The 21,208-nt window shown below is 48.4% G+C and overlaps 1 protein-coding gene across 3 annotated transcripts in view; it reads left to right on the top strand.

Moving 5' to 3' along the window:
* The window catches only part of CLEC16A (C-type lectin domain containing 16A), a 1,932,649-nt gene that overhangs the window by 1,753,949 nt on the left and 157,492 nt on the right, over positions 1–21,208 (top strand). For all 3 annotated transcript variants that reach the window (XM_069647805.1, XM_069647806.1, XM_069647807.1), the window contains exon 22: positions 15,314–15,469. In XM_069647805.1, coding sequence (XP_069503906.1) covers positions 15,314–15,469 — 156 coding nt within the window. The remainder of the gene's footprint in view (positions 1–15,313; positions 15,470–21,208) is intronic.

Raw genomic sequence — 21,208 nt, 5'->3', positions numbered from 1 at the left:
GTGTACCCCGCCTGAAGGGCAAGGTGGTAATTAGTCCTCTGAAAAAAGGCACAGTGTGATCCGGCCAGGTGGGTTTCTGTCAAAAGGGCCACATCAGGGGAGTGTCTATTCAGAAATTGCCTAAGCAGGCGCCGTTTAATCCCGGACCCCATCCCATTCACGTTCCAGGTGAGGAACTTCAGGGATTTGGTGTGCCGCATGGGTGTCTCGTGAGTCTGTGCACAGGATATCTATCACACATGATGGGGGTCTGTACGATTGTAGCAATCAGTGAGAGATGGTGGAGTGGTAACTTCGACCAAAGACAGTGGTTCGTGTCCATTATAAACATATGACAGTCTTGAAGTAACAAACAAACTTTCAAACATTCCCAACTTGCCCCCACCCTATACTCCACCCCAACACGAAGTACCTGTCGCCCAAACATAGCTGGACCTTCAACTTAAGGTAGCAGCTCGAAAAACCCAGACCCTAGAGCCGGGTCTAGATGAACAAGAAAGGGGGGGGGAATGGGAAAAGGAGAGGGAAAGGAGGAAGTTCGGCTAGGGGGGGGGGGTTTCAGAGGCTCCTCCAGAGTCCCCTCCCATGCGCCAGTGTCAACATCTTCCATGGTGGACTACTCATGCGTCCGGCTTAAGAGTACAAAGAAAGAATACTTCAGAGCGCTATTACTAGGCCAGAGGGGCGACAGTCCGGTCAATGTTCTCGCTGATCTGCATCGGGGTCCAGGACCCCCTGTTCATTCCTCTCCGGGTTTCCCCTCGGGGAGGCGTGCCTGGGCCTCGGTCTACCTCTCGGTCTCCTCGGTCTCGCATTCCAATCACCTTCTATATGGGCCTCCGCCCATTTCCATGCCTCTTGCGGGTCGCTGAAATGAACCGTGGTTCCACCATGATATATCTTCAGTTGGGCCGGGAAGAGCAGGCCATATTTCACATTTAGTTGGGCCAGCTGTCTCTTGAGTGGCTCAAACGATTGTCGTGCCCGCTGCACTTCTCGGGTGTAGTCCGGGAAAAAGGCGATTCGGGAGCCGTTATGGGTAATCGAGCCTTGTGCCCGCGACAGTTGCAGGAGGGCATCCCTATCTCGGTAGTTGAGTAAGCGGGCGATGATAGTACGTGGCGGGGCACCCGGAGGTGGTCTACCCACCGGCATTCTGTGAGCCCTCTCCACTGAGAAGAACTTTGAAAAGGATGTGGCCTCGAAGATGTCTACAAGCCACTGCTCCAAGAACAGCTCCATACACTGTCCCTCCTCCCCTTCTGGCAGACCCAGGATACGGACATTATTGCGACGGGATCGCCCCTCACCATCCTCCACTCTTGATTCAAGGGTCTTAAGGCGGTTTAAGGCCTGGGACAGTTGGCGGTTAATACCGCCTATATTGTCTTCCACTTCAGAAATACGGTGTTCCGCCTCTCCCGTTCTGGAGGTTAGCTTCTGTAGATCGTGGCGTAGGAAGGAGACGTCTGCCGCCATGCTATCTATTTTGGTCTCCATGGAGGATCGGGAATTAGCAATGGCCGCCATTACATCATGGAGAGAAAGAGGGCCCTCCCCATTGGGGGAGTTCGGTCGCGTTGCTGGGGCCGCCGGGGCCGGGGTGGTGGCGACGGCAAATTGGTCCATACTGCTCTGTGTGGAGGGTTTCTTCTGCCTTTCTTCCCCATAGTTCCGGGGAGGCGTGGGGCGTCCGGCACGGTAGGTCGAACAGTGCTAATTACGCCCTTCCGGATCTACTCCGGTGTATCGTGTCGCAGCCCCCCAAGCACCTTCCAACACGCAGCTCCACAAATCCACCGTCTGTATGGAGCAGGGGGGGGGGGGAGAGTTAATCCCACCTACCTCTAGCACTGTCGGGCCAGGCCGCTGCCGTCCTCCACCACTCGGGGCTGGGTCGAGACAGCCCAAGAGCAGGAGCCGTTTGTCCGGGCGACCTCCGGTTGTAAGAAAAGTCAGTGTCCACTGCGTGTGCCGCACCACACCAGGCCGCTTCAAGCCCCAATCAGACAGGAGGTGGTCTGCCCTCAAGCTCCGGCGGCCATCTTGGTTTCGCAGTTCGGGGCCCCCGGCCTTCAGTAAATTGCAGATTGTGGCCCTCCAAACGGGCAGATGACAGCCCGGGTTTCAGCCGGTCGTAGCCCACAGCTTCACGGGCACAATCGTGGCGTTGATGTCGCTCGATGTCCCCAGGAATCAGGATAAAAGTACAGGATTGTGTCGGCGCTTACGGGAGCTCACTCGGCTCACGTCCGCATCGCTCGCGCGCTAGCCACGCCCCCCTATTCATCCTCTCTTTGTGGACTCTTACCCACATGCACACCACTTAGGTACTCAGGCAAGGGGGCCACCAGTAACACAGAAGACAGACTGGCAGAAGAAACATGAGTGGTCTAGTTGTTGGACTCATTATCATGGAGCTGGGAACTTTAAAACAGAGTCAGCTGAGAGGAGAGAGAGACACGGGAAACGCGAAGGAGAGTTCCAGGGCACGAGTTGTGGCGGGCGAGACAGCACCCTCCTGAGATGCTAGGAGGTATCTGAAGCATGATCCGGTCCACCGAGCGAGAGGGGCTCATTGGCAGTCTGAGGCAGAGTTGAGGAAGCAGCACGGAGCGAAGGTACCGGGAGCGGTGGACAGGCTCCCGGACGTTCACAAGTGCAGGACTGCTGACTACCGTAGCTCTAAAGTAAGCAGCAGGGAAGTGAGGAAGTCGTGGAGGACACCGCATTCCAGAGGGACCCAGCGCAAGCATACCGTGAGCGGAGACGGGTCTCCAGAAAGCCGTTGAAAGTGGAAACCAGAACACGAGAAAGCTGGTGAGTCCGCCTGGTTGAAAAGGGGGCCCTGGACACAGTGGATGGGCGGTGTACTGCCAGAGACTTTTGATTTTGAATATCTGAATTGAATATAAAGAAACCAAGAATTAACATGATTGAAAGCTGTATAAGCAAGCATTTCCAAGAGTAAAATAAGACAGCATTGCTAAGAATAAATGTGTAAGAGAACTATAATAGTAGCCAAGACTTATGAAAGAGAAACCTGGCAAAGGGGAGACAGATGCTTTAATCAATAAAACTGAAACGGTGAGTGGGGAAGCTGGTGCAAAAGGAACAATAACAGAAACTGTGTTTGCTAGCAGGAAAGTGTAGTTGGAAGCATAGGTTGGAGTTACAAATGAAAGCTACTTAACCAGTTAAAGGATACTGAGTCAAGCCTTGTTGTGCCCAGACCGAATGCTCCCACCTAAAGAAAAGCCACTTTGTGAATGAATAAAGGACACCTGTGCGAACTGAGATTGATGAGGTGAACTTTATAATTTGGTGACAAGGAACCAAACCCGAGAAACTGGGGTGGACCCCAAGGAACTGTCTTATTTTGGAACATTGAATATCTCAAGGAACTGTGTTATTTTGAAAGAATTGAAAGCTTGGGGAAGGGAACCCCTCTGTTGCAAAGTGAACTATTTGAAACTTGAGGAGGGAAACCCCTTTTCCACCTTATAGCTGGAAGAAGCTCTGAGCGTTTTTTGGGGAACACTTTTCATTGGATGCTGACATCCCTACACATTGTATACAATTAGATGTGAGGGCAAGTATAGGTTTTGGACACAGACAGACATTTGCTTTGGACTTCCTGACATCGTTAGTTTAATTTAAGTAGGGAAATCCCACCTTAGCATAGGGCAAGTTAGGCATTTTCCAACCACATTTTTAGACTGTTTATATCCCAAGCTTTTACTTACATTGTCTGTGTCTGCTTCATGATGCGTTCACAGTACTATTGCACAGCCAACCTACATGAGGTTGACTGTGAAGTCCCTTGCTTTGGCAGGGTTTTGAGGGGATTTGAACCTATCATTTCGCTTCTTCTCTTCCTTAAATCATCTTTCTTGTCTTACACTTTATAACAGCTTAATTTATTTGTCCTCATAAGCAACACATATATTTAAGACATGTGTTCTCAGCCTTGTGCAGCCAATTTATCTATACCTTTTGAAAGACATGGCTCATCCGTTTATGCCGACAATAGACTTAGGATGGCCCGATCACTTCTCGAGCCCCTCATACACCCAAACGTAAAATATATGGTTACCAATACATCTATCTCCACCCCCGTACACACCTTTTCATGCTCGGCACCCTGTTTAACACATCTAGCTCTTATATTGCACCTTTTTCCAGTTAATACATCACAAGCAGACTAAGGTCCTGCTATCCCTCAGCTTAATGCACCATGAATCTGAAAAGGTTTACTTACTTTGAGACCACTACACTGGTGAGCTGCTGCAGTATAAAGAACCTAATGATAAATGAAAGAACATAACTCCCAGATTTGACCCCTGCCCCCCATTTCGCCATGCGTCATATGAGGTACTCAGCAAGGAGGATTGGAGCAACCTGAAGCTGAAAAACCCTGGACGAATGGCTTTTTAATGGAGCAGAAACAAGCTATCAGAATTTCATCCAAACACTCTGATGAATCGCACGTTTTTGTCCCTTCTCCCCAATGGGGAGCCACCCCCTTTGAGACAACGGAGGTGACCTCACTCTGTAAGACCCTCCCTAGGGGTCGGGGCAAGTGGGACCTCACTGGCAGTGACTGCCCCTTAGGGGACAAGGACTCTCATTCCCACAAGGAACTCCCTATGCAAACTACCATATCTGCATATATGGCACTGCCTTCGGTAATGAATAACGTGCCATCCTTTTGTTTTGCTCCAGGCAATGCTGGATCAACCACGACACCTAAAGGAAAAGGGAATATCCCTTTAAGAGCAAACTTGTATGTTAGAAGGACGAGTGGCTCCGAGAAGAGGAGATAGAGCCATACGCAGGGGAAGCCTTCTGATGTAGCTACATGGAGGTGTGGAGTCGCAGAGCTAGCAGCAATCTGAGAAGCAGACAGCACCATAGCAAAACACTGCAGACCCGGCAACCCAAACAGCATAAAGCTGCTGTCAGGATGGAGCTTGGAAGACTGTCCGACATGGTGGCATGACCACAGAAGCACTGGTGGGCTTAGGGCCCATCTAACGACGTTGACACCAGTGGCAGCGGGAGACCTGAAAACTCCTATCAGCAAGCATTTGCCGATCATGGCAATCTGCGGAGATGCCAAGAGCGGGACTATTGCAAAGCCTGGAGCAGGGAGACAAGGAACCAAAGAAGCAGACCTGTGCAAGTGCCAAACCCCGAAACTCCACACATGACGAGCGAAGGTACTGGGGTGAAATGGAGAAGGGGAGGCCATCGGGGGAACATACCTTAAGTGAAGGAAGTTGTGAAAACTGTGATATTGATGGCCGGACATTGAAAAAGCATAAGTGTATATATCACGAGAAACCTAGGAAAGTGAGTGGAGATGTTAAGCATGAGAATTTGAGAAAGCTGGAAAGATTATCCTATGAAGGATGGAAGAGGTTACCAAAGTTAACTGTTGAAGAGTGGGCGCATGCCCTAATGAGTCTTTGAAAAGTAGTATTAGTCAAGATTACATGTTGCGCCAAGGACTCAGAGAAATAACCTAGTAGAAAGACCCCTGGAGTGGTGGTGCCTTACCCATGATAAAAAGATAGCAAACCCCAGAAGTGTCGAGTGGATAGAGAGTGAAATACTAAACTCAGAGGAAGGACTGTAAGAGACTATCTTAAGAAAACCATTAAGGAAAGTACTTAGAATACTGATAAGCATTAAGCCAGCTGGAAGATCAGACCTATGAGCTATTGGCAGGAGCTACAGGAGCTCAGAAATAAGACACACAGAATGACATTTTCATATCTGATATATATTAACTAAGAGAATCCTGAAGTAAAGCCTCGAGACAGGTGGCAGAAGGGAAGCAGCCAGGAGAAAAACATGCTTTTGGCAAACTTTCATTATTTGTATTAGTAGTTGAGTCAGGTAGATTAGACGTTGGACAGAGGACATTTAATTAGTTTGGTTAGGTAGGGAACATCCATGTAGAAATAGGGTAACAAAAGCCTTTTTCTTTATTTTTTTAAAATATTTATGTATTTTTTGTTTGCTTGTTAGTCGTTTATACAATAAGAATATACTGTTTCAAAGCACCCACAGGGCAGGGAGGGAGGGAGTGAGTGTGGGAAATACATTACAACACAATATTGGAGAGCAGAGGGGGAAGAGGAGGGGGACGAACCTTCTATGCCTTGTGAGTATTCAGAACATGCCGAAGAAATGTCCAATATGTCCGACTCCTCCTTCTGACCCACCACACCACCTACATTCTTGTTGCAATCTTCGGATAGACATTAGAGGCCAAAGTGGCAAAGAAGGCACTGACTAGAGATCGCCCTGCAGTGTGAACCTTTCAAAGCAAGCTGAACAGATTGAAAAGGAAAACACAGGCTTACTGTAAACTTAAACGCAGAGGAAATAGACATAAAAACAGAGATGGATGCCACGGTGGTGCTGCAGAAAACATACATCGCCAGAACCGCGGAAGCTAGAAATAGAGTTATGGGTGAGGGCAGCTGTTAAAGCAGAAAGGCGAACAGCAGTGAGGCTGGCAGCCAAGACCCTGTGACAGACTGGGAAAACCAGGGAGAAGCTGCAGAAGCCAATGTATGTCATGCATCCCTAAAAGCTGGTTAAGGCCCAGAGAGTGCAAGTTGTGGTGTGCCCTAAAGCTGCTTGGACCTCAAGCTAGGCAACTGTGGAGAGGTATTGAGATTGGGCCCAGGATCTGGATACTGTACCCACTAAACCTGAGCCTACCTGCTGTAAGGGGCACTATATCCCTCATAGTGTTGTGAGCAGGGCAGTATAACCCTGAGCTAGAGGACATAATTGCCCCTATTGAGGAGAGAGAAGAGGGAGAATGCCTCCTATTGGGAAATGCCATCCATATAACATAGAGGCAGAGAGGGGTGACAATCTCTGTGTTAGGACAGTATATCACCCTTAGAAAGAAAGAAGAAAGACACATTTCTGAGTGGTAGGTGCACCATGTCCATTTTTGAGTCTAAGTAGGAACTTCACCATATTACTTATCAAGGAAGAAAGCTCATTGGCGGCTAAGCGTGTCAGAGGTCCCATAGGGAGTGAGCATTGCTCCTGACAGTCGCAGTAAACTGGGTCACTAAAACGCTGGATCAGTTACTAGTGTGCCAGACGTTATCCTTCTGGTGTGAATAAAGCATGCAGGGCAGAATGGACTCTACATACCTGGGGCTGTGAGCTGAAGAAAGAAGTGGTTGGGTACTATAAACCTGAGATTGTGAGTTTAAGCCAAGAAGTGGCAGGGCAGTATTTCCAGAGTTTCTTGTGTACTTTAGAGTTAGTTCCTGGGGGAGAACGTTATGTCTCCGATTGGGACCACCTCACTGGCATATTGCTTATCCCATCTTTACATTGTTTGCATTTACCAATCCCAAGAAGGGGAATTGTAGGTAAACATCCAACTCCTGAGGTGTTTTCGCCCAACCTACCACAGCTTTGAATAAAACCTGTTTGAATTGAACCTCATCTGAAGTGTCACGTGTTTGGGCATGATGTGCTGCAGATCTTTGTGCTATCAATAGGGAGGGCTGACCAAGTGTTGATGGATGGTACCACTGCCATGCAGCATATGACCAAGCGGGGCGGTGTGTGGTCTCTCTTGTAGTACAAGACGGCCATGCTCCCTGAGTTCTCAGCGATTGGCGACAAGGTAATGTGGCTGCAGCCCAACTGGCTGGTAATAATAAGCAGAAAACACTAATTTGATTGACGGGGAGTTTGCATGTGTGAGAGTGGAAGGGGGAAATGGTGATATCTATTGCAGGTGGATGTATGCCCAGATTGACCTCTTGGCTTTCAAAACTAAAAAGAATGATGTACCTTTTATTGCAGGGAGTTTCCATCATCGGGGAACGGAGGGTTCTAGGAAGTGCACTTTTGAACGCAAGGGATTTCAGTCTGTTATACATATCCCCTGTTTCTACTGATTCCTCTGGTGTTGAGGAAACAGAAGCTGTGCATGGCCGATCTGGGGCACAGAGAACTTGATACCCAGTCGTGTCATACATGTTGTTGTGCACTCATTTGATGCTATCATGGAGGGAGGCTCTTTGGTATCATGCTTGCAGCAGGATAGATTTCCCCAAAGCTCCTTCATTCTCGGCTACAGAGCTGATGAGATGCCAGAATTGGAACCTCTCTAAAGAAGCATGAGGGGGGTGATGTAACAGCGCCTCAAAATGCCATAGAATCCATCTATGTGTAATGCTGGCTCAACTTTACCAGTTGGGGCTGAAAAAGTTACATTGACCCATTGTGTCCTATTAGTACCCTTTTAGTGTTACTCCTGACTTTGGCCACAGAGGGCCTCAGCTTTGGTCCTGTAAAAGGATGTCTGGTGGCCCATTTATTTTTTAGGAGGACTCCAGAAGGCGTGTCATATTTTTCTCTTTGAGAGTAGCTCAGTTTGTGAAAGCATTTGTTAACACCTAACCCAAATCCTCTTGATGACCCGGCATGGAGTCCTTCTTTCTTGTTGTTGGCTCCTTTAGCACCTGTCTATTCGCGCCCTAGGATTCAGATTGCTCTTAAAGTTGCATTTATGTGGCAGTAAACTTGATTAGAAATGTCCTACAGCTACAAGCCTTGTGTTTTTCCGATGTTTGGCTTTCTTCTGTGGAAAATGTCACATTAAGGGTTAGACCCTTGCTATTTTAAATGTAGTTTTAGAGATTCATCTGCAACAAAAGATTAATTTTGCAGTGTTCTTACACACACTTGCACCCTCCCTCCAATCGCCTACATAGCCTACTAGAATCTTGTGCTACTATGCTTTCTGGACATAGTGTTAACTGGCTTTACTGGATCAACTGGCCTTACTGTAGTAATTGGGCATAATGGAATCTGGCACTGTGTTTGTTACTATATGTAATAGTATCTGGCTTACTGAGCTTAAGTGGTAAAACTGGAACATCCCATTGCTGTTATAATTGTGCATAATGGAATATGGCTCTGTTATGCTAGCCAGAGATAGGTGATCCTTGCTGTTCATAGTAAACTGGGAATATTAATCTGGCACTGCTATGCTAGCTGAGCATAGTGAAACCTGACACAGCTCTGCCAGAGTTATTTTTCCTTCCCAATGGTCTCAGTACCTGGGAGTTGGATGGCAATTGTGCACATACTTGGGGGTTTGATGGACATGATTGGCAATGGTGTGAATACCTGGCCCATTGACGGCACTCCCTGGTGTATCATTGTAATACCTGCATGTAATAAACAAAGAATATGATTTCGCTACCTTACAAATGAGGATACATTCTGGGCATACCATGACAATAATTGGCGGATGGTTCGAGTACCTTGGACACGACATCAATGCCTATGTATCAGCCAAATCTATTGCCATTGTTTATTTCATTCAGAACAGCATTTTACCACCTTTCAAAGGTGTGGGTTTTATATGTGCGTAGTGCTCTGGAAACGTACAATTTGTAGCCTTTGCGAATGTTCACTTTCTGATCCCTTTGTGCCAATTAAATCCAAAATTATGTTTAGGATACAAACTTTGGTTCACAGATGTCTCCACTAAAAAAGACCCCATCACTGAAGCTGAGCCCCCGCTGGTTTCTAGGTATGTTCCTCTTTACTCTGCAAGTCAAACATCTGGTGTTAAGAAGAGTTAAGTACGACGGTAACCCCCAGCTTTCACAATGACAAGTTGCTTACTGTTAAGTCTTGGAAAACCATCAGGCCTGGTACAAATTCACTTTTCAAAGAGCGTTATACATGTGCTTCTCTGTTCACTCAGAAACTGAAACTGACAGACTCCAACTATCAGTTATTACAAAAGACTTTGATATGCTTTGACATTACGATGCAGGGCTTTCGGTGTTGTGTGTTTTGAGCCATCTCTACTTCCCTTTATGGGTTTTTTAGGGTCACATATTTCTTGATGTCTAAGTGTAGTCTTTGGTTTTGTGAACAAATTGCTCTTTTCCACTGCTTACTAGCATTATGACACTAGTCACCCTACTCGGAAATAAAGGTGATTAATAATTATATGTGAATAAACTGCTAACCTCCAGACCTCTTCCTGCTCCACTGAACTGTTGTCTCAGTATTGCTATGGTGAAGGTTGAAATATTTGTAATCTTCTGAAGACAAAGGTCTTCAGAAATGCATTACAAATTTTCCATTCTGTTAGATCTGCTTCGTGACATTTCACATACATAAGCAAATATGTTTTCTTTTATCTAGACTCTGCTTGCTGGACATAGAACCGAATATGCCTTGAATGGCCTGAAGCGGTGTGGCTGCAACGGCCATTCGTCATGGCTGCCACCCGAGGCGGGTAAAACAGCTGTTCGGCACTGCTCTGAGGGCTTTGCCCTGATTGGCTGACTTTTCGGAGACCGAGAGCCGGCAGGCGAACGCCAGCCCCCTCAAGGGCTGCACTATTTAGAGCGAGAAGTGCACCCCTGCTCCTCTCTGACCCCTCATCTTGGCAGAATCATCATCACTGTGCCCCCACATTCAATGGAGGAGGCACTCTGCCATTGCTCACGTGGCCACAAGGGTGTTTCATCATGGCTTCCACCCGAGGCGGGCAAAACAGCTGATCATCGCTGCTCCGAGGGCTTTGCCCTGATTGGCTGGCCATTGTGTTTTGGCAACGGAGACCCCGGAGCCGGAAGACGAATGCCGACCCCCTCAAAGTGCCTCATCTAAGGGCCAAGTCCTACCCTGTCTGGCCCTCCTGGAGGACCCAGAGGATGCCCTACTGTGCACCTGAGCAGAAACCACTGGCAAGCGCCAGTCCGCTGAAAATCAACTTTTAGACCGGTGCCAGCTAATCATCAACTCCCATAGGGGGTCACCTAGCCTGCCAGAGAAAGCCCCCTGGCCATATACGCTGCCAAGACTCCTGCCCTGACTTGCATGTGGCACCTCCTCGCACTAATGTGTGCCTCCATTGCGGCCCTCCACCACGCATCCATGCTGGCTCCGATTGACTGCCTCCCCCTCTGTGATGAGCGCTTAAGGTTTGCTATATCCCTCTTCTGAAGACACCAAAGCCATCCTCTCCTCTACTTCGTCTTTTGTAATCTTTACTGTCTTTACATGCATACTCTTGTACTGTCCAGCCAAATGCTGCCCCCCATATGTCGGTCTGTTACTCTAATGTTGATCCCCTCTCTTAAATTGCTGACCTGCTGTACGCTCTGCCTCCAAAGTATGCCTTACAACTGTGCATCCTCTATCGTGCGCTGTTTTTAGTGCTTTTTGGGAAATTCAAATTTAGGTGTGCTTTACAACTGTGCATCCTCCTGTTTCCCTCAGCTGCTAGGCTGCCTGGTGTGTTGCCCATGCACTCTACGGCCTCTCCATCTATCCCTCTTTTCCTCCACCTCAATGGCACCCTCTATCTCTCCCATCTACTCTAACTGTTACTCTATCACCTATCCCTCCTCTCCCACAAAGTCTGCAAGAAAAAAGCTTTAAAAAGATCTCTTGGCCTCTAATCCTGGCCTACCTATTGCCGACACCTATGTTAGTGCTACTGCCAGACAGACTATCACTGATATCCTTTTCTCTGTCCCCTCGTCAGACCTATGGATCTCCCATCTGATCTCTACTCTCGCCCTTTTCTCCTCTTCACCCATTAATGGCGGCACTAGATGGCGCACTTCTCATCATCTAGGTTAATCATTAATGTCTAACTCAATGGCACCGTCATGGCACAGGGTCATCAACCCAATCTTTTCCTCATGACCGGCACCTGCCGGCCCTCATCATCTTTCTACCTTCTCCTGCTACTCCTCCTTCCTCTCTCTCTCTGCACCTCCTACACCAGCTCTGATGGTTGTATCCACTCCCCTGTACCTCTGCTCGGAAAACCTTCAAAGGTGGTGACCTGCTACATTTAGCCACTGCAGTCAAACATTCTCTGACATCCGTCTCCTTTGAAGACTTTGATCTCGACATCCTCGCTCTCACTGAGACGTGGTTCAATGCCAGCTATGCCACTGCTTTTGCCTCCCTCCTCCCTGACGGCTACAAGATCCTCTCCAAGCCTCGGTCCAACCGACTTGGTAGGGGAGTAGCCCTGATCTTCCCTGAGTGGCTCCCTACTTCTCTCTTACCCACCCAGCATCACTCCTCTTGTCTGCAAGCTTGGTGTCTCTCCGACTCTCTCCCTCACCCATACCACTATCTACAGACCCCCGGAGTCTGTGTCTATCTTCCTATCGCAATGGGCGTGACTTCACCTCCTCTCTTCTGACCTCTACCTCTAAACTCCTCTTCCTTGGGGACTTCAACATCCACCATGACTCCACTGTTCCTGCCTCTGCACTCTTCCGTGATCTCTGTACCTTTCTCTCCCTCACTATTCTCCCTTCTTTCTGGCCCTACCCATTCTGCCAGACACACGCTTGATGCCTTCATCCCCACTGATCCCCCTCTCTCTTGGTCTGACCACTCTCTCATCTTTTCACATTTGGGACACCTCGGCCCGCTGACCGAGCCTCCACCAGCGCTGCCAGCCTCATTCGCAGGCATTCGACCGATGAAACGTGTGTCAGCTGCTGCGTTTGCTTCCACCTTCATCCCTCCTCCTTCCCCACCACCTAACTATCCCACTGACTCTGTCCATGCCAATCTTCATCTTGCTATCAATTACACTCTTGACATTCTTGCCCCTGTTATGAGGATCCACCTGAAACCTGCCTCCAAGTGTACCAGTTGGTATGGCTCTGATCTAGCCGCTCTGAAACTCTGAAATGCAAGTGAAGAGTTGCCTAATGGAAGTGGCAAACCTCAGACTCATTCCCTGACAAACTGTCCTGTCGCCTGTTCCAAAGGCAATACCGTCTCTCCATCCACTCCAGGAATCCACATCCAGGCCCGTATCTCTGGAGCCACTAACAACACGGCTGAACTCATTAAAATCTTAAAGAAACTAGCCAGCCCATCTGCAGTGTCTACCTCGTCTCTTTCTTCTCAGGCCCTCTGTACTGTTCTGGCAACTCATTTCCCCTCCAAAACTTGGGTCATTCTGACTGCTCTCTCTTCTCCTCCTCTACCTGTCCCCTTGCCTCCCTCGGTCTCCCCCACCTATTCTCTCCCCCTTCACTCCTATCTCAAGGAATGAGTAGAATAGTCAATTTCATGAAGGTCTCTTCTAAACAGGTGTCTCCCTGTTCTTCCAGAACTATTAAGTACAACATCTCCTCCCTCGCACAGGCTCTTGCTGATTTCTGAAACCACTTCTTAGCCTCTGGCTCTCTCCCTTCCTCTTTCCATTCCTCTCTAAAGCACTCCTGTGGACACCCCCTTCTAAAAAAGACTTCTGCCGACCCCTCATGCCTGGCCAACTACCGCCCTATCTCTACTACACCCTTCCTTTGGAAACTCCTGGAGAAGTTGGTCTTCACCCAACTGACCCAACACACTGAGCTTGTTGGTTGTTTACATGACCAATCTGTATTCCGAGCATCCAGAGGCACAGAAACTGCTCTCCTGAACACCTGTGAAGAGCTGCTCGCAAATCGTAACTTTAACTCTCCTCCTGTCCTCAATCTCCTTGAACTCTCTTCTGCCTTTGACACGGTCAACCACTCTATCCTCATAAAGCAGCTCCAAGATACAATTGGTATCTCATACCGTGCCCTAGATTGGTTGACCTCCTTCCTCACTGACCAGCCACCCCTCCCAGGTGCTACTGGGCTCTTTCTCCTCCACCACCACTCGCTCTACATGTGGTGTTCCTCAGGGCTCTGTCCTCTCGCACTGGCTCTTCAAAATCTACCTTGCACCTCTTGCTCACCTGATCTCTGCCTTATCTCCTCTTTTCCAGTGTTATGCAGATGACCCACAACTCTTCTTCCTCCTCTATCATCCCGGACTGCCTGTCTGCTATCCAGTCCTGGTGCACCTCCAATGGTCTCTGTCTTAATGCCAGTAAGACTGTGATTCTTCCAATCGGGACACCAGTTCCCGTTTTCCTACTGCACTCTGGCCACCCTCCATAGGCTCTCTTCCTCCTCCTTCCACTGATGCCAAAAACCTTGGGGTCATCTTGACTCCTCTCTCTCCATCACTCCTCACTTATTGGACCTTCCCAAGAAGGCCCACTTTCAACTACACCTACTTAGAGGCATTCTCCCTTTGCTTACCTTCCCCCAGAAGCTCCTCAATGTCTCTAGAGCTCTGGTCCTCTCCAGGCTGGACTACTGCTACAGCCTCTTTCTCAACCTACCTCTTTCTTCCCTCTGCCCTCTTCAACTAATCCAGAATAGCACTGCATCACATATGTTTGGCCTCAAGCCCAGGGATCATATCTCTCTAGCCTTAAAATCTCTCCACTGGTTCCCAGTTGTCACAAGGACCAAATTCAAGACACTTTGAATAATTCATAAGGCTGTCTGGGGCCAAGGACCACATTTCCTGAAACTCACTCTCACTAAATATTCTCCTTCCAGATCCCTTCGATCTTCTTGCTCCAATTCTCTGCTGGTCAAACGCTTTTCCAAGCAGGGCGCTGGGGGCAGATATATCTCCTTGGCTGGCTCCCTTCTCTGGAACAGTCTCCCTCTCTCTCTCTCTCTGTCTTGAACCAGATCTCCTCAAGTTCTGCAAACCACTCAAGACCGTTCTCTTCTTCTTCTCTTCCTCCTTCCTTTTCTCCCTTCCGCGCTAACCATTCCCCCAACCACTGAGATTGGTGGCCCGATCCCCCAAGAGTCCAATAGGGTCCTGGCCATCTGCTTAATCGGCACCAGCATGCTCTTCCCTCTGCACTGCCCTCCAAGCACTCACCTACCAGTTGGGTGGTTCGTCTCAGCCCTACACTTACCCGATTGGCGTTAGACCTCCCTCTTTGGCTTGAGATATCCCCACCAATGCACTTACCTGTTGCCTCCTCAACAGGCACCTCTGGCACTCTACCCCCCCCACCCACCGGCGGACCCTTTAGCACTTATCCCCTGCCCCCTTCCTTTTTCTCTGCACTTACAGTACCGAATGTCACATGGTCTAGAAGGACTGGTGTTTGTTTGTTTCCTTACTTATTAATTGTCATTTCCATTGCTTATTTCTTCCCTTGCTCCCTTCCCTTTTGCCCTGTGGCACTTTGAAACACTTTCTTGCTGTAAAAGCGCCATTTAAATAACCAATAAATAAATTAAATAAGCATTGATATGACGTGCAGGTGGTTCATCTAATGAAATAGGCCTGGAATTGATACCAGCTACTAATGATGTACTCTGTATATGAAACACATAATGCATTCAGCATAGCTATCAGACCCATCCACTGGATAAGTAACCTTCTTCTGTTTTTTTTGCAGGTTTTGCTGTAGCCCAGTGTATAAATCAGCACAGTCCATCACCAGCGTCCTCGCCGTCCCCTCCTTCCAGCGGCAGCTCCAGTGGAAGCACTGGGCGCTGTGATTCGGTTACGGCAAGCACAATATCAACCCCTTCAATAGTTCAAAGCCCATCAGGTATTAAATCATTATTTACCATGGTTGCCAAAATCAGCCTGCGCTATTGAACATTGCCATTGTATTAAACTGCAGTGTTTCCCATTCGTGTTTGACCTTTATTTCCTTATTGCACCCTTTTATTTAAGCCTTTATTCCTCCTTTAGTGATACTGTGATTATTTTATGCCTGATGATGCACAGAGGTTAATAATGCTCTTTGTAAACCTTTCTTTAACCACTAGGATATATTGGGGTTAGATGTTAAAATAACATTTTTGGCACAGAAGACCTAGTAGTTTTATCCACAGTGCCTGGGCCTCTAGGTGCCTGAAGGTAATGTACTTGCACCCACTGAGTATGGTATGTATTTGGAGAAAGTTATGGTGATCTCTGCATAAATGGTGGAATGGCTGATCTGATAAACTTTTGCTTTAAATGTTTTTTTTTCCAGGATGTAGAGAGATCCTTTTTTGAAGTAGAGTAGCTTTAATGTGTGAAAATATCAGAAATCTTAACTTATTTTATTTATTTATGTATCTTTATTCAGGAAGAACAATGCTCTTTTGATCGCAAAAGAATATACAATAGATAAGATATCAGATTTGACGGGAAGCAGTGAGCTTCTTACAATGGGTTGAGTTTGAGGGACATTCTGAGCAGGTTGTCAAGGGAAGTAAATGGAACTGTCACAGGGGACCATACATAAGTGGACATACATAGATTAAGGACAACCAACATTGGACATTTTTAAGTGCAGGTAAGCGGTACAGCCAGCTTTCCTTGGTATGTGACCATGATGGGTGAAGTGCCAAGGGTGGAGACAGAGGAAGTGAGGGACAGAAGCAGATTAAAGGAGAGGGAAAAATGTTAGCAGGCAGATGACAGGTAGGTTAAAAGGGTGGCTCGGAGACGAGGTGGTAGGCTTTAGTTTGATAACCACATTTTTAACCACACTTTCATTTTTCTATTTCAATGAGTGATGTTTTCAACCTTCAGAAACTTGTGTATTTATAAAAGGTTACATCACTAGAAATGCTTTTTAAAACAAATAAGGACATCTCACTACTGCAACAAGCTGCTCATTTGATGGTCTGGTACTCCATTTGCTTTCTAAATCTACTAGCCCATTCGCATTGGCAAGGAGATTTTATATGGGGCGAGTACCAATAGAATGTTACTTGGCCTTGCTGGCGAGAATGGGGATGTTTGAAGCTTTTATTTCAAATTTACTACAAATAAAATGTGTTTGCAGTAAATGACAATTGTGTTTCATTGTCATGGCTGGACTTTGGGTGACAGCTGTGAGACAGGCATGGTATCAAGAGAGACACAGACTCAAACGTAACAGTTTGAAAACCTTTATTATCAAACGTTGTGGGTTGGTGTACTGCCTATCTGACCTAACTATCAGGGGGTTGTTCCCTCAACTGATACCTCTAAGGGCCGTCGATGTCGGTAAGTTCAAAACCTAAGTTCGTCTGTGTCCAAACCTATGCTTGCCCTCACACTTAAACTAAAAGTGATGGGGGATCTTCTTTAAGGAATCCTGGTGACTCAAAAAGGAAATGTAAACCACAGCTGTTTTCAGGTAGTCTTATCAATAGGTGTAGTTCTACCAGTTTAAAACGGTTCAACTCACAAAGATTGCCCTTGGAACCTTCCATGCAGGGCTCTTGCTGTAAGTCAATAGATTTCACAATGTCTCTGGTTCTCTTGGGATTCCCTTCCCCAAGCTTTGATCCTTCCAGTTCGACACTGTTCCTGTTAGGCCTCTCAGGGTTCCCTTCTCCAAGTCTACGCCTCTCTTCACAAAGTTCAACAATGTCTTTTGTGGACCTCTTAGGGTTCCCTTCCCAAGCCAAGGCCCCACTTTACGAAGTTCAACAAACAAAGGTTCTTCTTGTGAGCCTCTTAGGTTTCCCTTCCCCAAGCCTAGGCCCCTCCTCACAAAGTTCAACAAACTAACAAAAAGTTCCTTTTGTCAATATGTACATTTCACTGTACAGTTCTTTCCCGGGGGTAGAATCAGAGACTTTAAAGAACGCTGGGTTCTTTTCTCCACCCAGGCGCGACCTCCCTGACCTCTAACCCCTCTCCTTATTATCTGGCACCTTTTCCTCTTCTGTGCCAATCTGACTTTGTCCTTTTACACTTTACTTCCTGCACACCTTCTTTTCCTGTCGTGCACACTTGCACCTTCTTTCCACCTTTCTATGCCTCTTGCACACTTCTCATTACTTTTCACCATGATCTCTTGCACCTTCAGTTTCTCACTGTGCTCTCTTGCACCTTCATTTTCTCTTTAACGTGCCTCTTGCACTCTCTGTTTTTCTTTCGGGTTGCTTGCACCCACTTACTCACTTTCGGGTTGCTTGTACCCTCTCGACTGTCCGTTTTCCTTCTCACTGTCTCTTTGCCATCTATCTCATTTTCGGGACCCTCTCGTACCCACTCTTGGGTGTTTCCACGCCGCCAGCACACTTTACTGTCTTACATCACTCGTGGGCCTCTAGCACACCTTTTCTGTCATTCCGCTTTGCATTCTTTCACAGCTTTCCAGCTTTCTCTTGCTTAGCTTTCTTTCACCGCTTTCCAGCTTTCGCTTGCTACCGCCCCGCTTTCGCTCACCAAGCTCTTCTTTCAACAACGCTCCCGATCCTGCTCCAGCCACCCGCACTCTACTGAGTTTCTCTCTGTCCCATAAAACTCGCCAACAGTAGCGCGGCGCCGGCGAGCAGGTCAAATGGGTTTGGGTCAAGGTCAGGGTCTCACCATCTGCCCTTCAGACACCCTTTTGACTGGCACACATCCCAAGGGAATGCGCATTTCAAGGAACACCGCCTGCAGGATACAGGCTGCCTCGCTCCGGCTCCCTGGAGACATGGCTCCCTAGCCAGGCTGCTCTCCGATTCTGGCAGAACCATCCTTTTTATACTGCAGGTGAGTCAGTTGGAGTCAGGTGTGCACAGTTGGGGGGGGGGAGTGCCTGACCTTGCCTGACTCTATTGGTGGAACAATTCAAAGGTGCTAGATGTTTGCAGCTTTGACTTGGTTCTCGAACACTAGCCATTTATCAGTTTTGTTTGTATTCCTATAGACCAGTTTTTATTTAAAACACTAGCACTTACGTGTTTACTGATTTAATACAATTTTAACAGTTGTTTGAAATTATTAAACTTGTTTTTTTTGCGAAGGATTGTTGCATCTTGCTACTGTACAAAGTGTAGCTTGTCACATTAGCTCTATCTCATTTATATTAAGGGGTAATTCATAGACTTCAGCGCACAAGTGGCGCACGCGGCTGGCGCACAGTGTGCGCATGTGACTTTCTGCGCCAGCCGCGTACGCTAAAATCCATTTCCGATCACAGCGTATTCATGGATTTTAACATCCAAAACCAACCATGGCGCAGAGTGGCGCAGCGACCCTGCAGCAGCACCAGTTACGCCCCCAACCCCTCCCCGTGCGCCATGTACAGCGCACAAATCCCGTACATGGCGCACAGGCTCACAACCACGAAAACCCCTGTAAAACTCCCTGCTCACCCCTCCGAATACACGTACCCTGCTGCGCGGGTAATCTCACACACGATTGGGCCTGTGCGAGTGGGGTACGTGGATTACTGGGGTGCGCGGGAAGTTTCACACGCGATTGGCCCTGTGCGTATGGGGTACGTGGATTTGGGGGGTGCGCGGGAAGTTTCACACGCGGCAGGCCCTGTGCGTGCGTACTACATGGATTACTGGGGTGCGTGGGAAATTTCACATGCGAGTGGGCCTGTGCGAGCGGGGTACGTGCATTACTGGGGTGCGCAGGAAGTTTCACACGCGATTGGCCCTGTGCGTGCGGGCTACGTGGATTACTGGGGTGCGCGGGAAGTTTCACACGCGATTGGCCCTGTGCGTGCGGGGTACGTGGATTACTGGGGTGCGCGTGAAGTTTCACACGTGATTGGGCCTGTGTGAGCGGAGTACATGCATTACTGGGGTGCGCGGGAAGTTTCACACGCGATTGGCCCTGTGCGTGCGGGCTACGTGGATTACTGGGGTGCGCGGGAAGTTTCACACATTATTGGCCCTGTGCGTGCGGGCTACATGGATTTGGGAGGTGCGCGGGAAGTTTCACACGCGGCAGGCCATGTGCGTGCGGGCTACGTGGATTACTGGGGTGCGCGGGAAGTTTCACACGCGATTTGGCCCGTGCGAGCGGGGTACGTGCATTACTGGGGTGCGCAGGAAGTTTCACACGCAATTGGCCCTGTGTGTACGGGCTACATGGATTACTATGTGGATTACTGGGGTGCGCGGGAAGTTTCACACGCGATTGGCCCTGTGCGTGCGGGCTATGTGGATTTGGGGGGTGTGCGGGAAGTTTCACACGCGGCAGGCCCTGTGCGTGCGGGCTACGTGGATTACTGGGGTGCGCGGGAAGTTTCACACGTGATTGGGCCTGTGCGAGCGGGGTACGTGCATTACTGGGGTGCGCGGGAAGTTTTACACGCGGCAGGCCCTGTGTGTGCGGGGTACGTGGATTACTGGGGTGCGCGGGAAGTTTCACACGTGATTGGGCCTGTGCGAGCGGGGTACGTTTATAACGTGGTACGGGGGAAGTTACACACATGCTTTCGCTGTCAGAGCGGGATACGTGAATCCAGGGGGGTGCGCGGGGAGTCCCACACGTCAGTTGGCAGTGTGGGTTCTCACAGGTTTGCCCTCTACCCCTTCCACTGACCCTGCAGGCAAACCACACCACACCACAGGGGACTACCCAGCACCCATGGTCATGTCCCGCAGGCAGTCCATCCACCATGGGTATGCCCCCAGCCAGGCCAGATGTCACCTTGCACTAGTGATCACCAACTCATGCCCCCCAGCACCCCCACCGCCCAGCAGTGAGGGTCACCTGCCACCAGGCCCCCACTCATGTCCCACTCATGTCCCCCAACACCCCCACCCCCCAGCAGTGAGGGGCACCTGCCAGCAGGACCCCACTCATGTCCCCCCCACCCACTCACCCACCCAGCAGTGACATGCCCATTTCATGACACAAACCAAAAGTCAACTATGTACATCAACACATGTCCGTCACACACACACACACACAGGTTGCCATTGATTGAGTAAATCCGCATGTCAACATGCATGAACCCAATGAGTGAATCCCACACATTGAAGTAAAAGATCAAAATGTATTAACATGAAAACCAATTGAAAGTACTTAAAGCATAAAATAATGGCAAACATGAAATTAAATTCATGTCCAAATAAAAAAATAAAAATCCTCAAAAAAAACCCAAGTAATCCAAAAGAAAAATGGCCAAAACTCTCTGTCCACCAAACCAAATCCAAATGAAACGCAAAAAGGTAAATCCATTGATCCATGGTGAAATGAAATCAAAATGTCCAAAAAAATCCAACGTCCAACTATGTACAATCCAATTTTCAAGGGTCCATGAGCCCAACGAAACAAATGAAACCTATCTAATAACCTACCTAACAAAAAACGATATACAAAAGTGTGGGGCATAGTCCAAAAGCCCCCAAAAAAATAAGAAAAGGAAACCTAACACTATAAACTATTTACAATGGCGACGGGCAAGTCCTGCGGCTCACTCAGTGATGTTTTCGGCCAGGGCATCATCGAACTCCATGTCTATTTGCTGGAGGCGGGCCTCTGTCCTGGCCCCGAGGTCTCGCAGAGAGGCACTCATGGCCTGTTATAACTCCCTGTGAGTCGTCTCGAGGCACTCTGCCCGCCT

Source organism: Ambystoma mexicanum, chromosome 2q, assembly GCF_040938575.1.
Source record: "Ambystoma mexicanum isolate Mex_15411 chromosome 2q, UKY_AmexF1_1, whole genome shotgun sequence".
NCBI lineage: Eukaryota > Metazoa > Chordata > Amphibia > Caudata > Ambystomatidae > Ambystoma > Ambystoma mexicanum.
The sequence above is the reverse complement of the archived record's forward strand: the minus strand, read 5'-3'. Positions and strand labels throughout refer to the sequence as shown.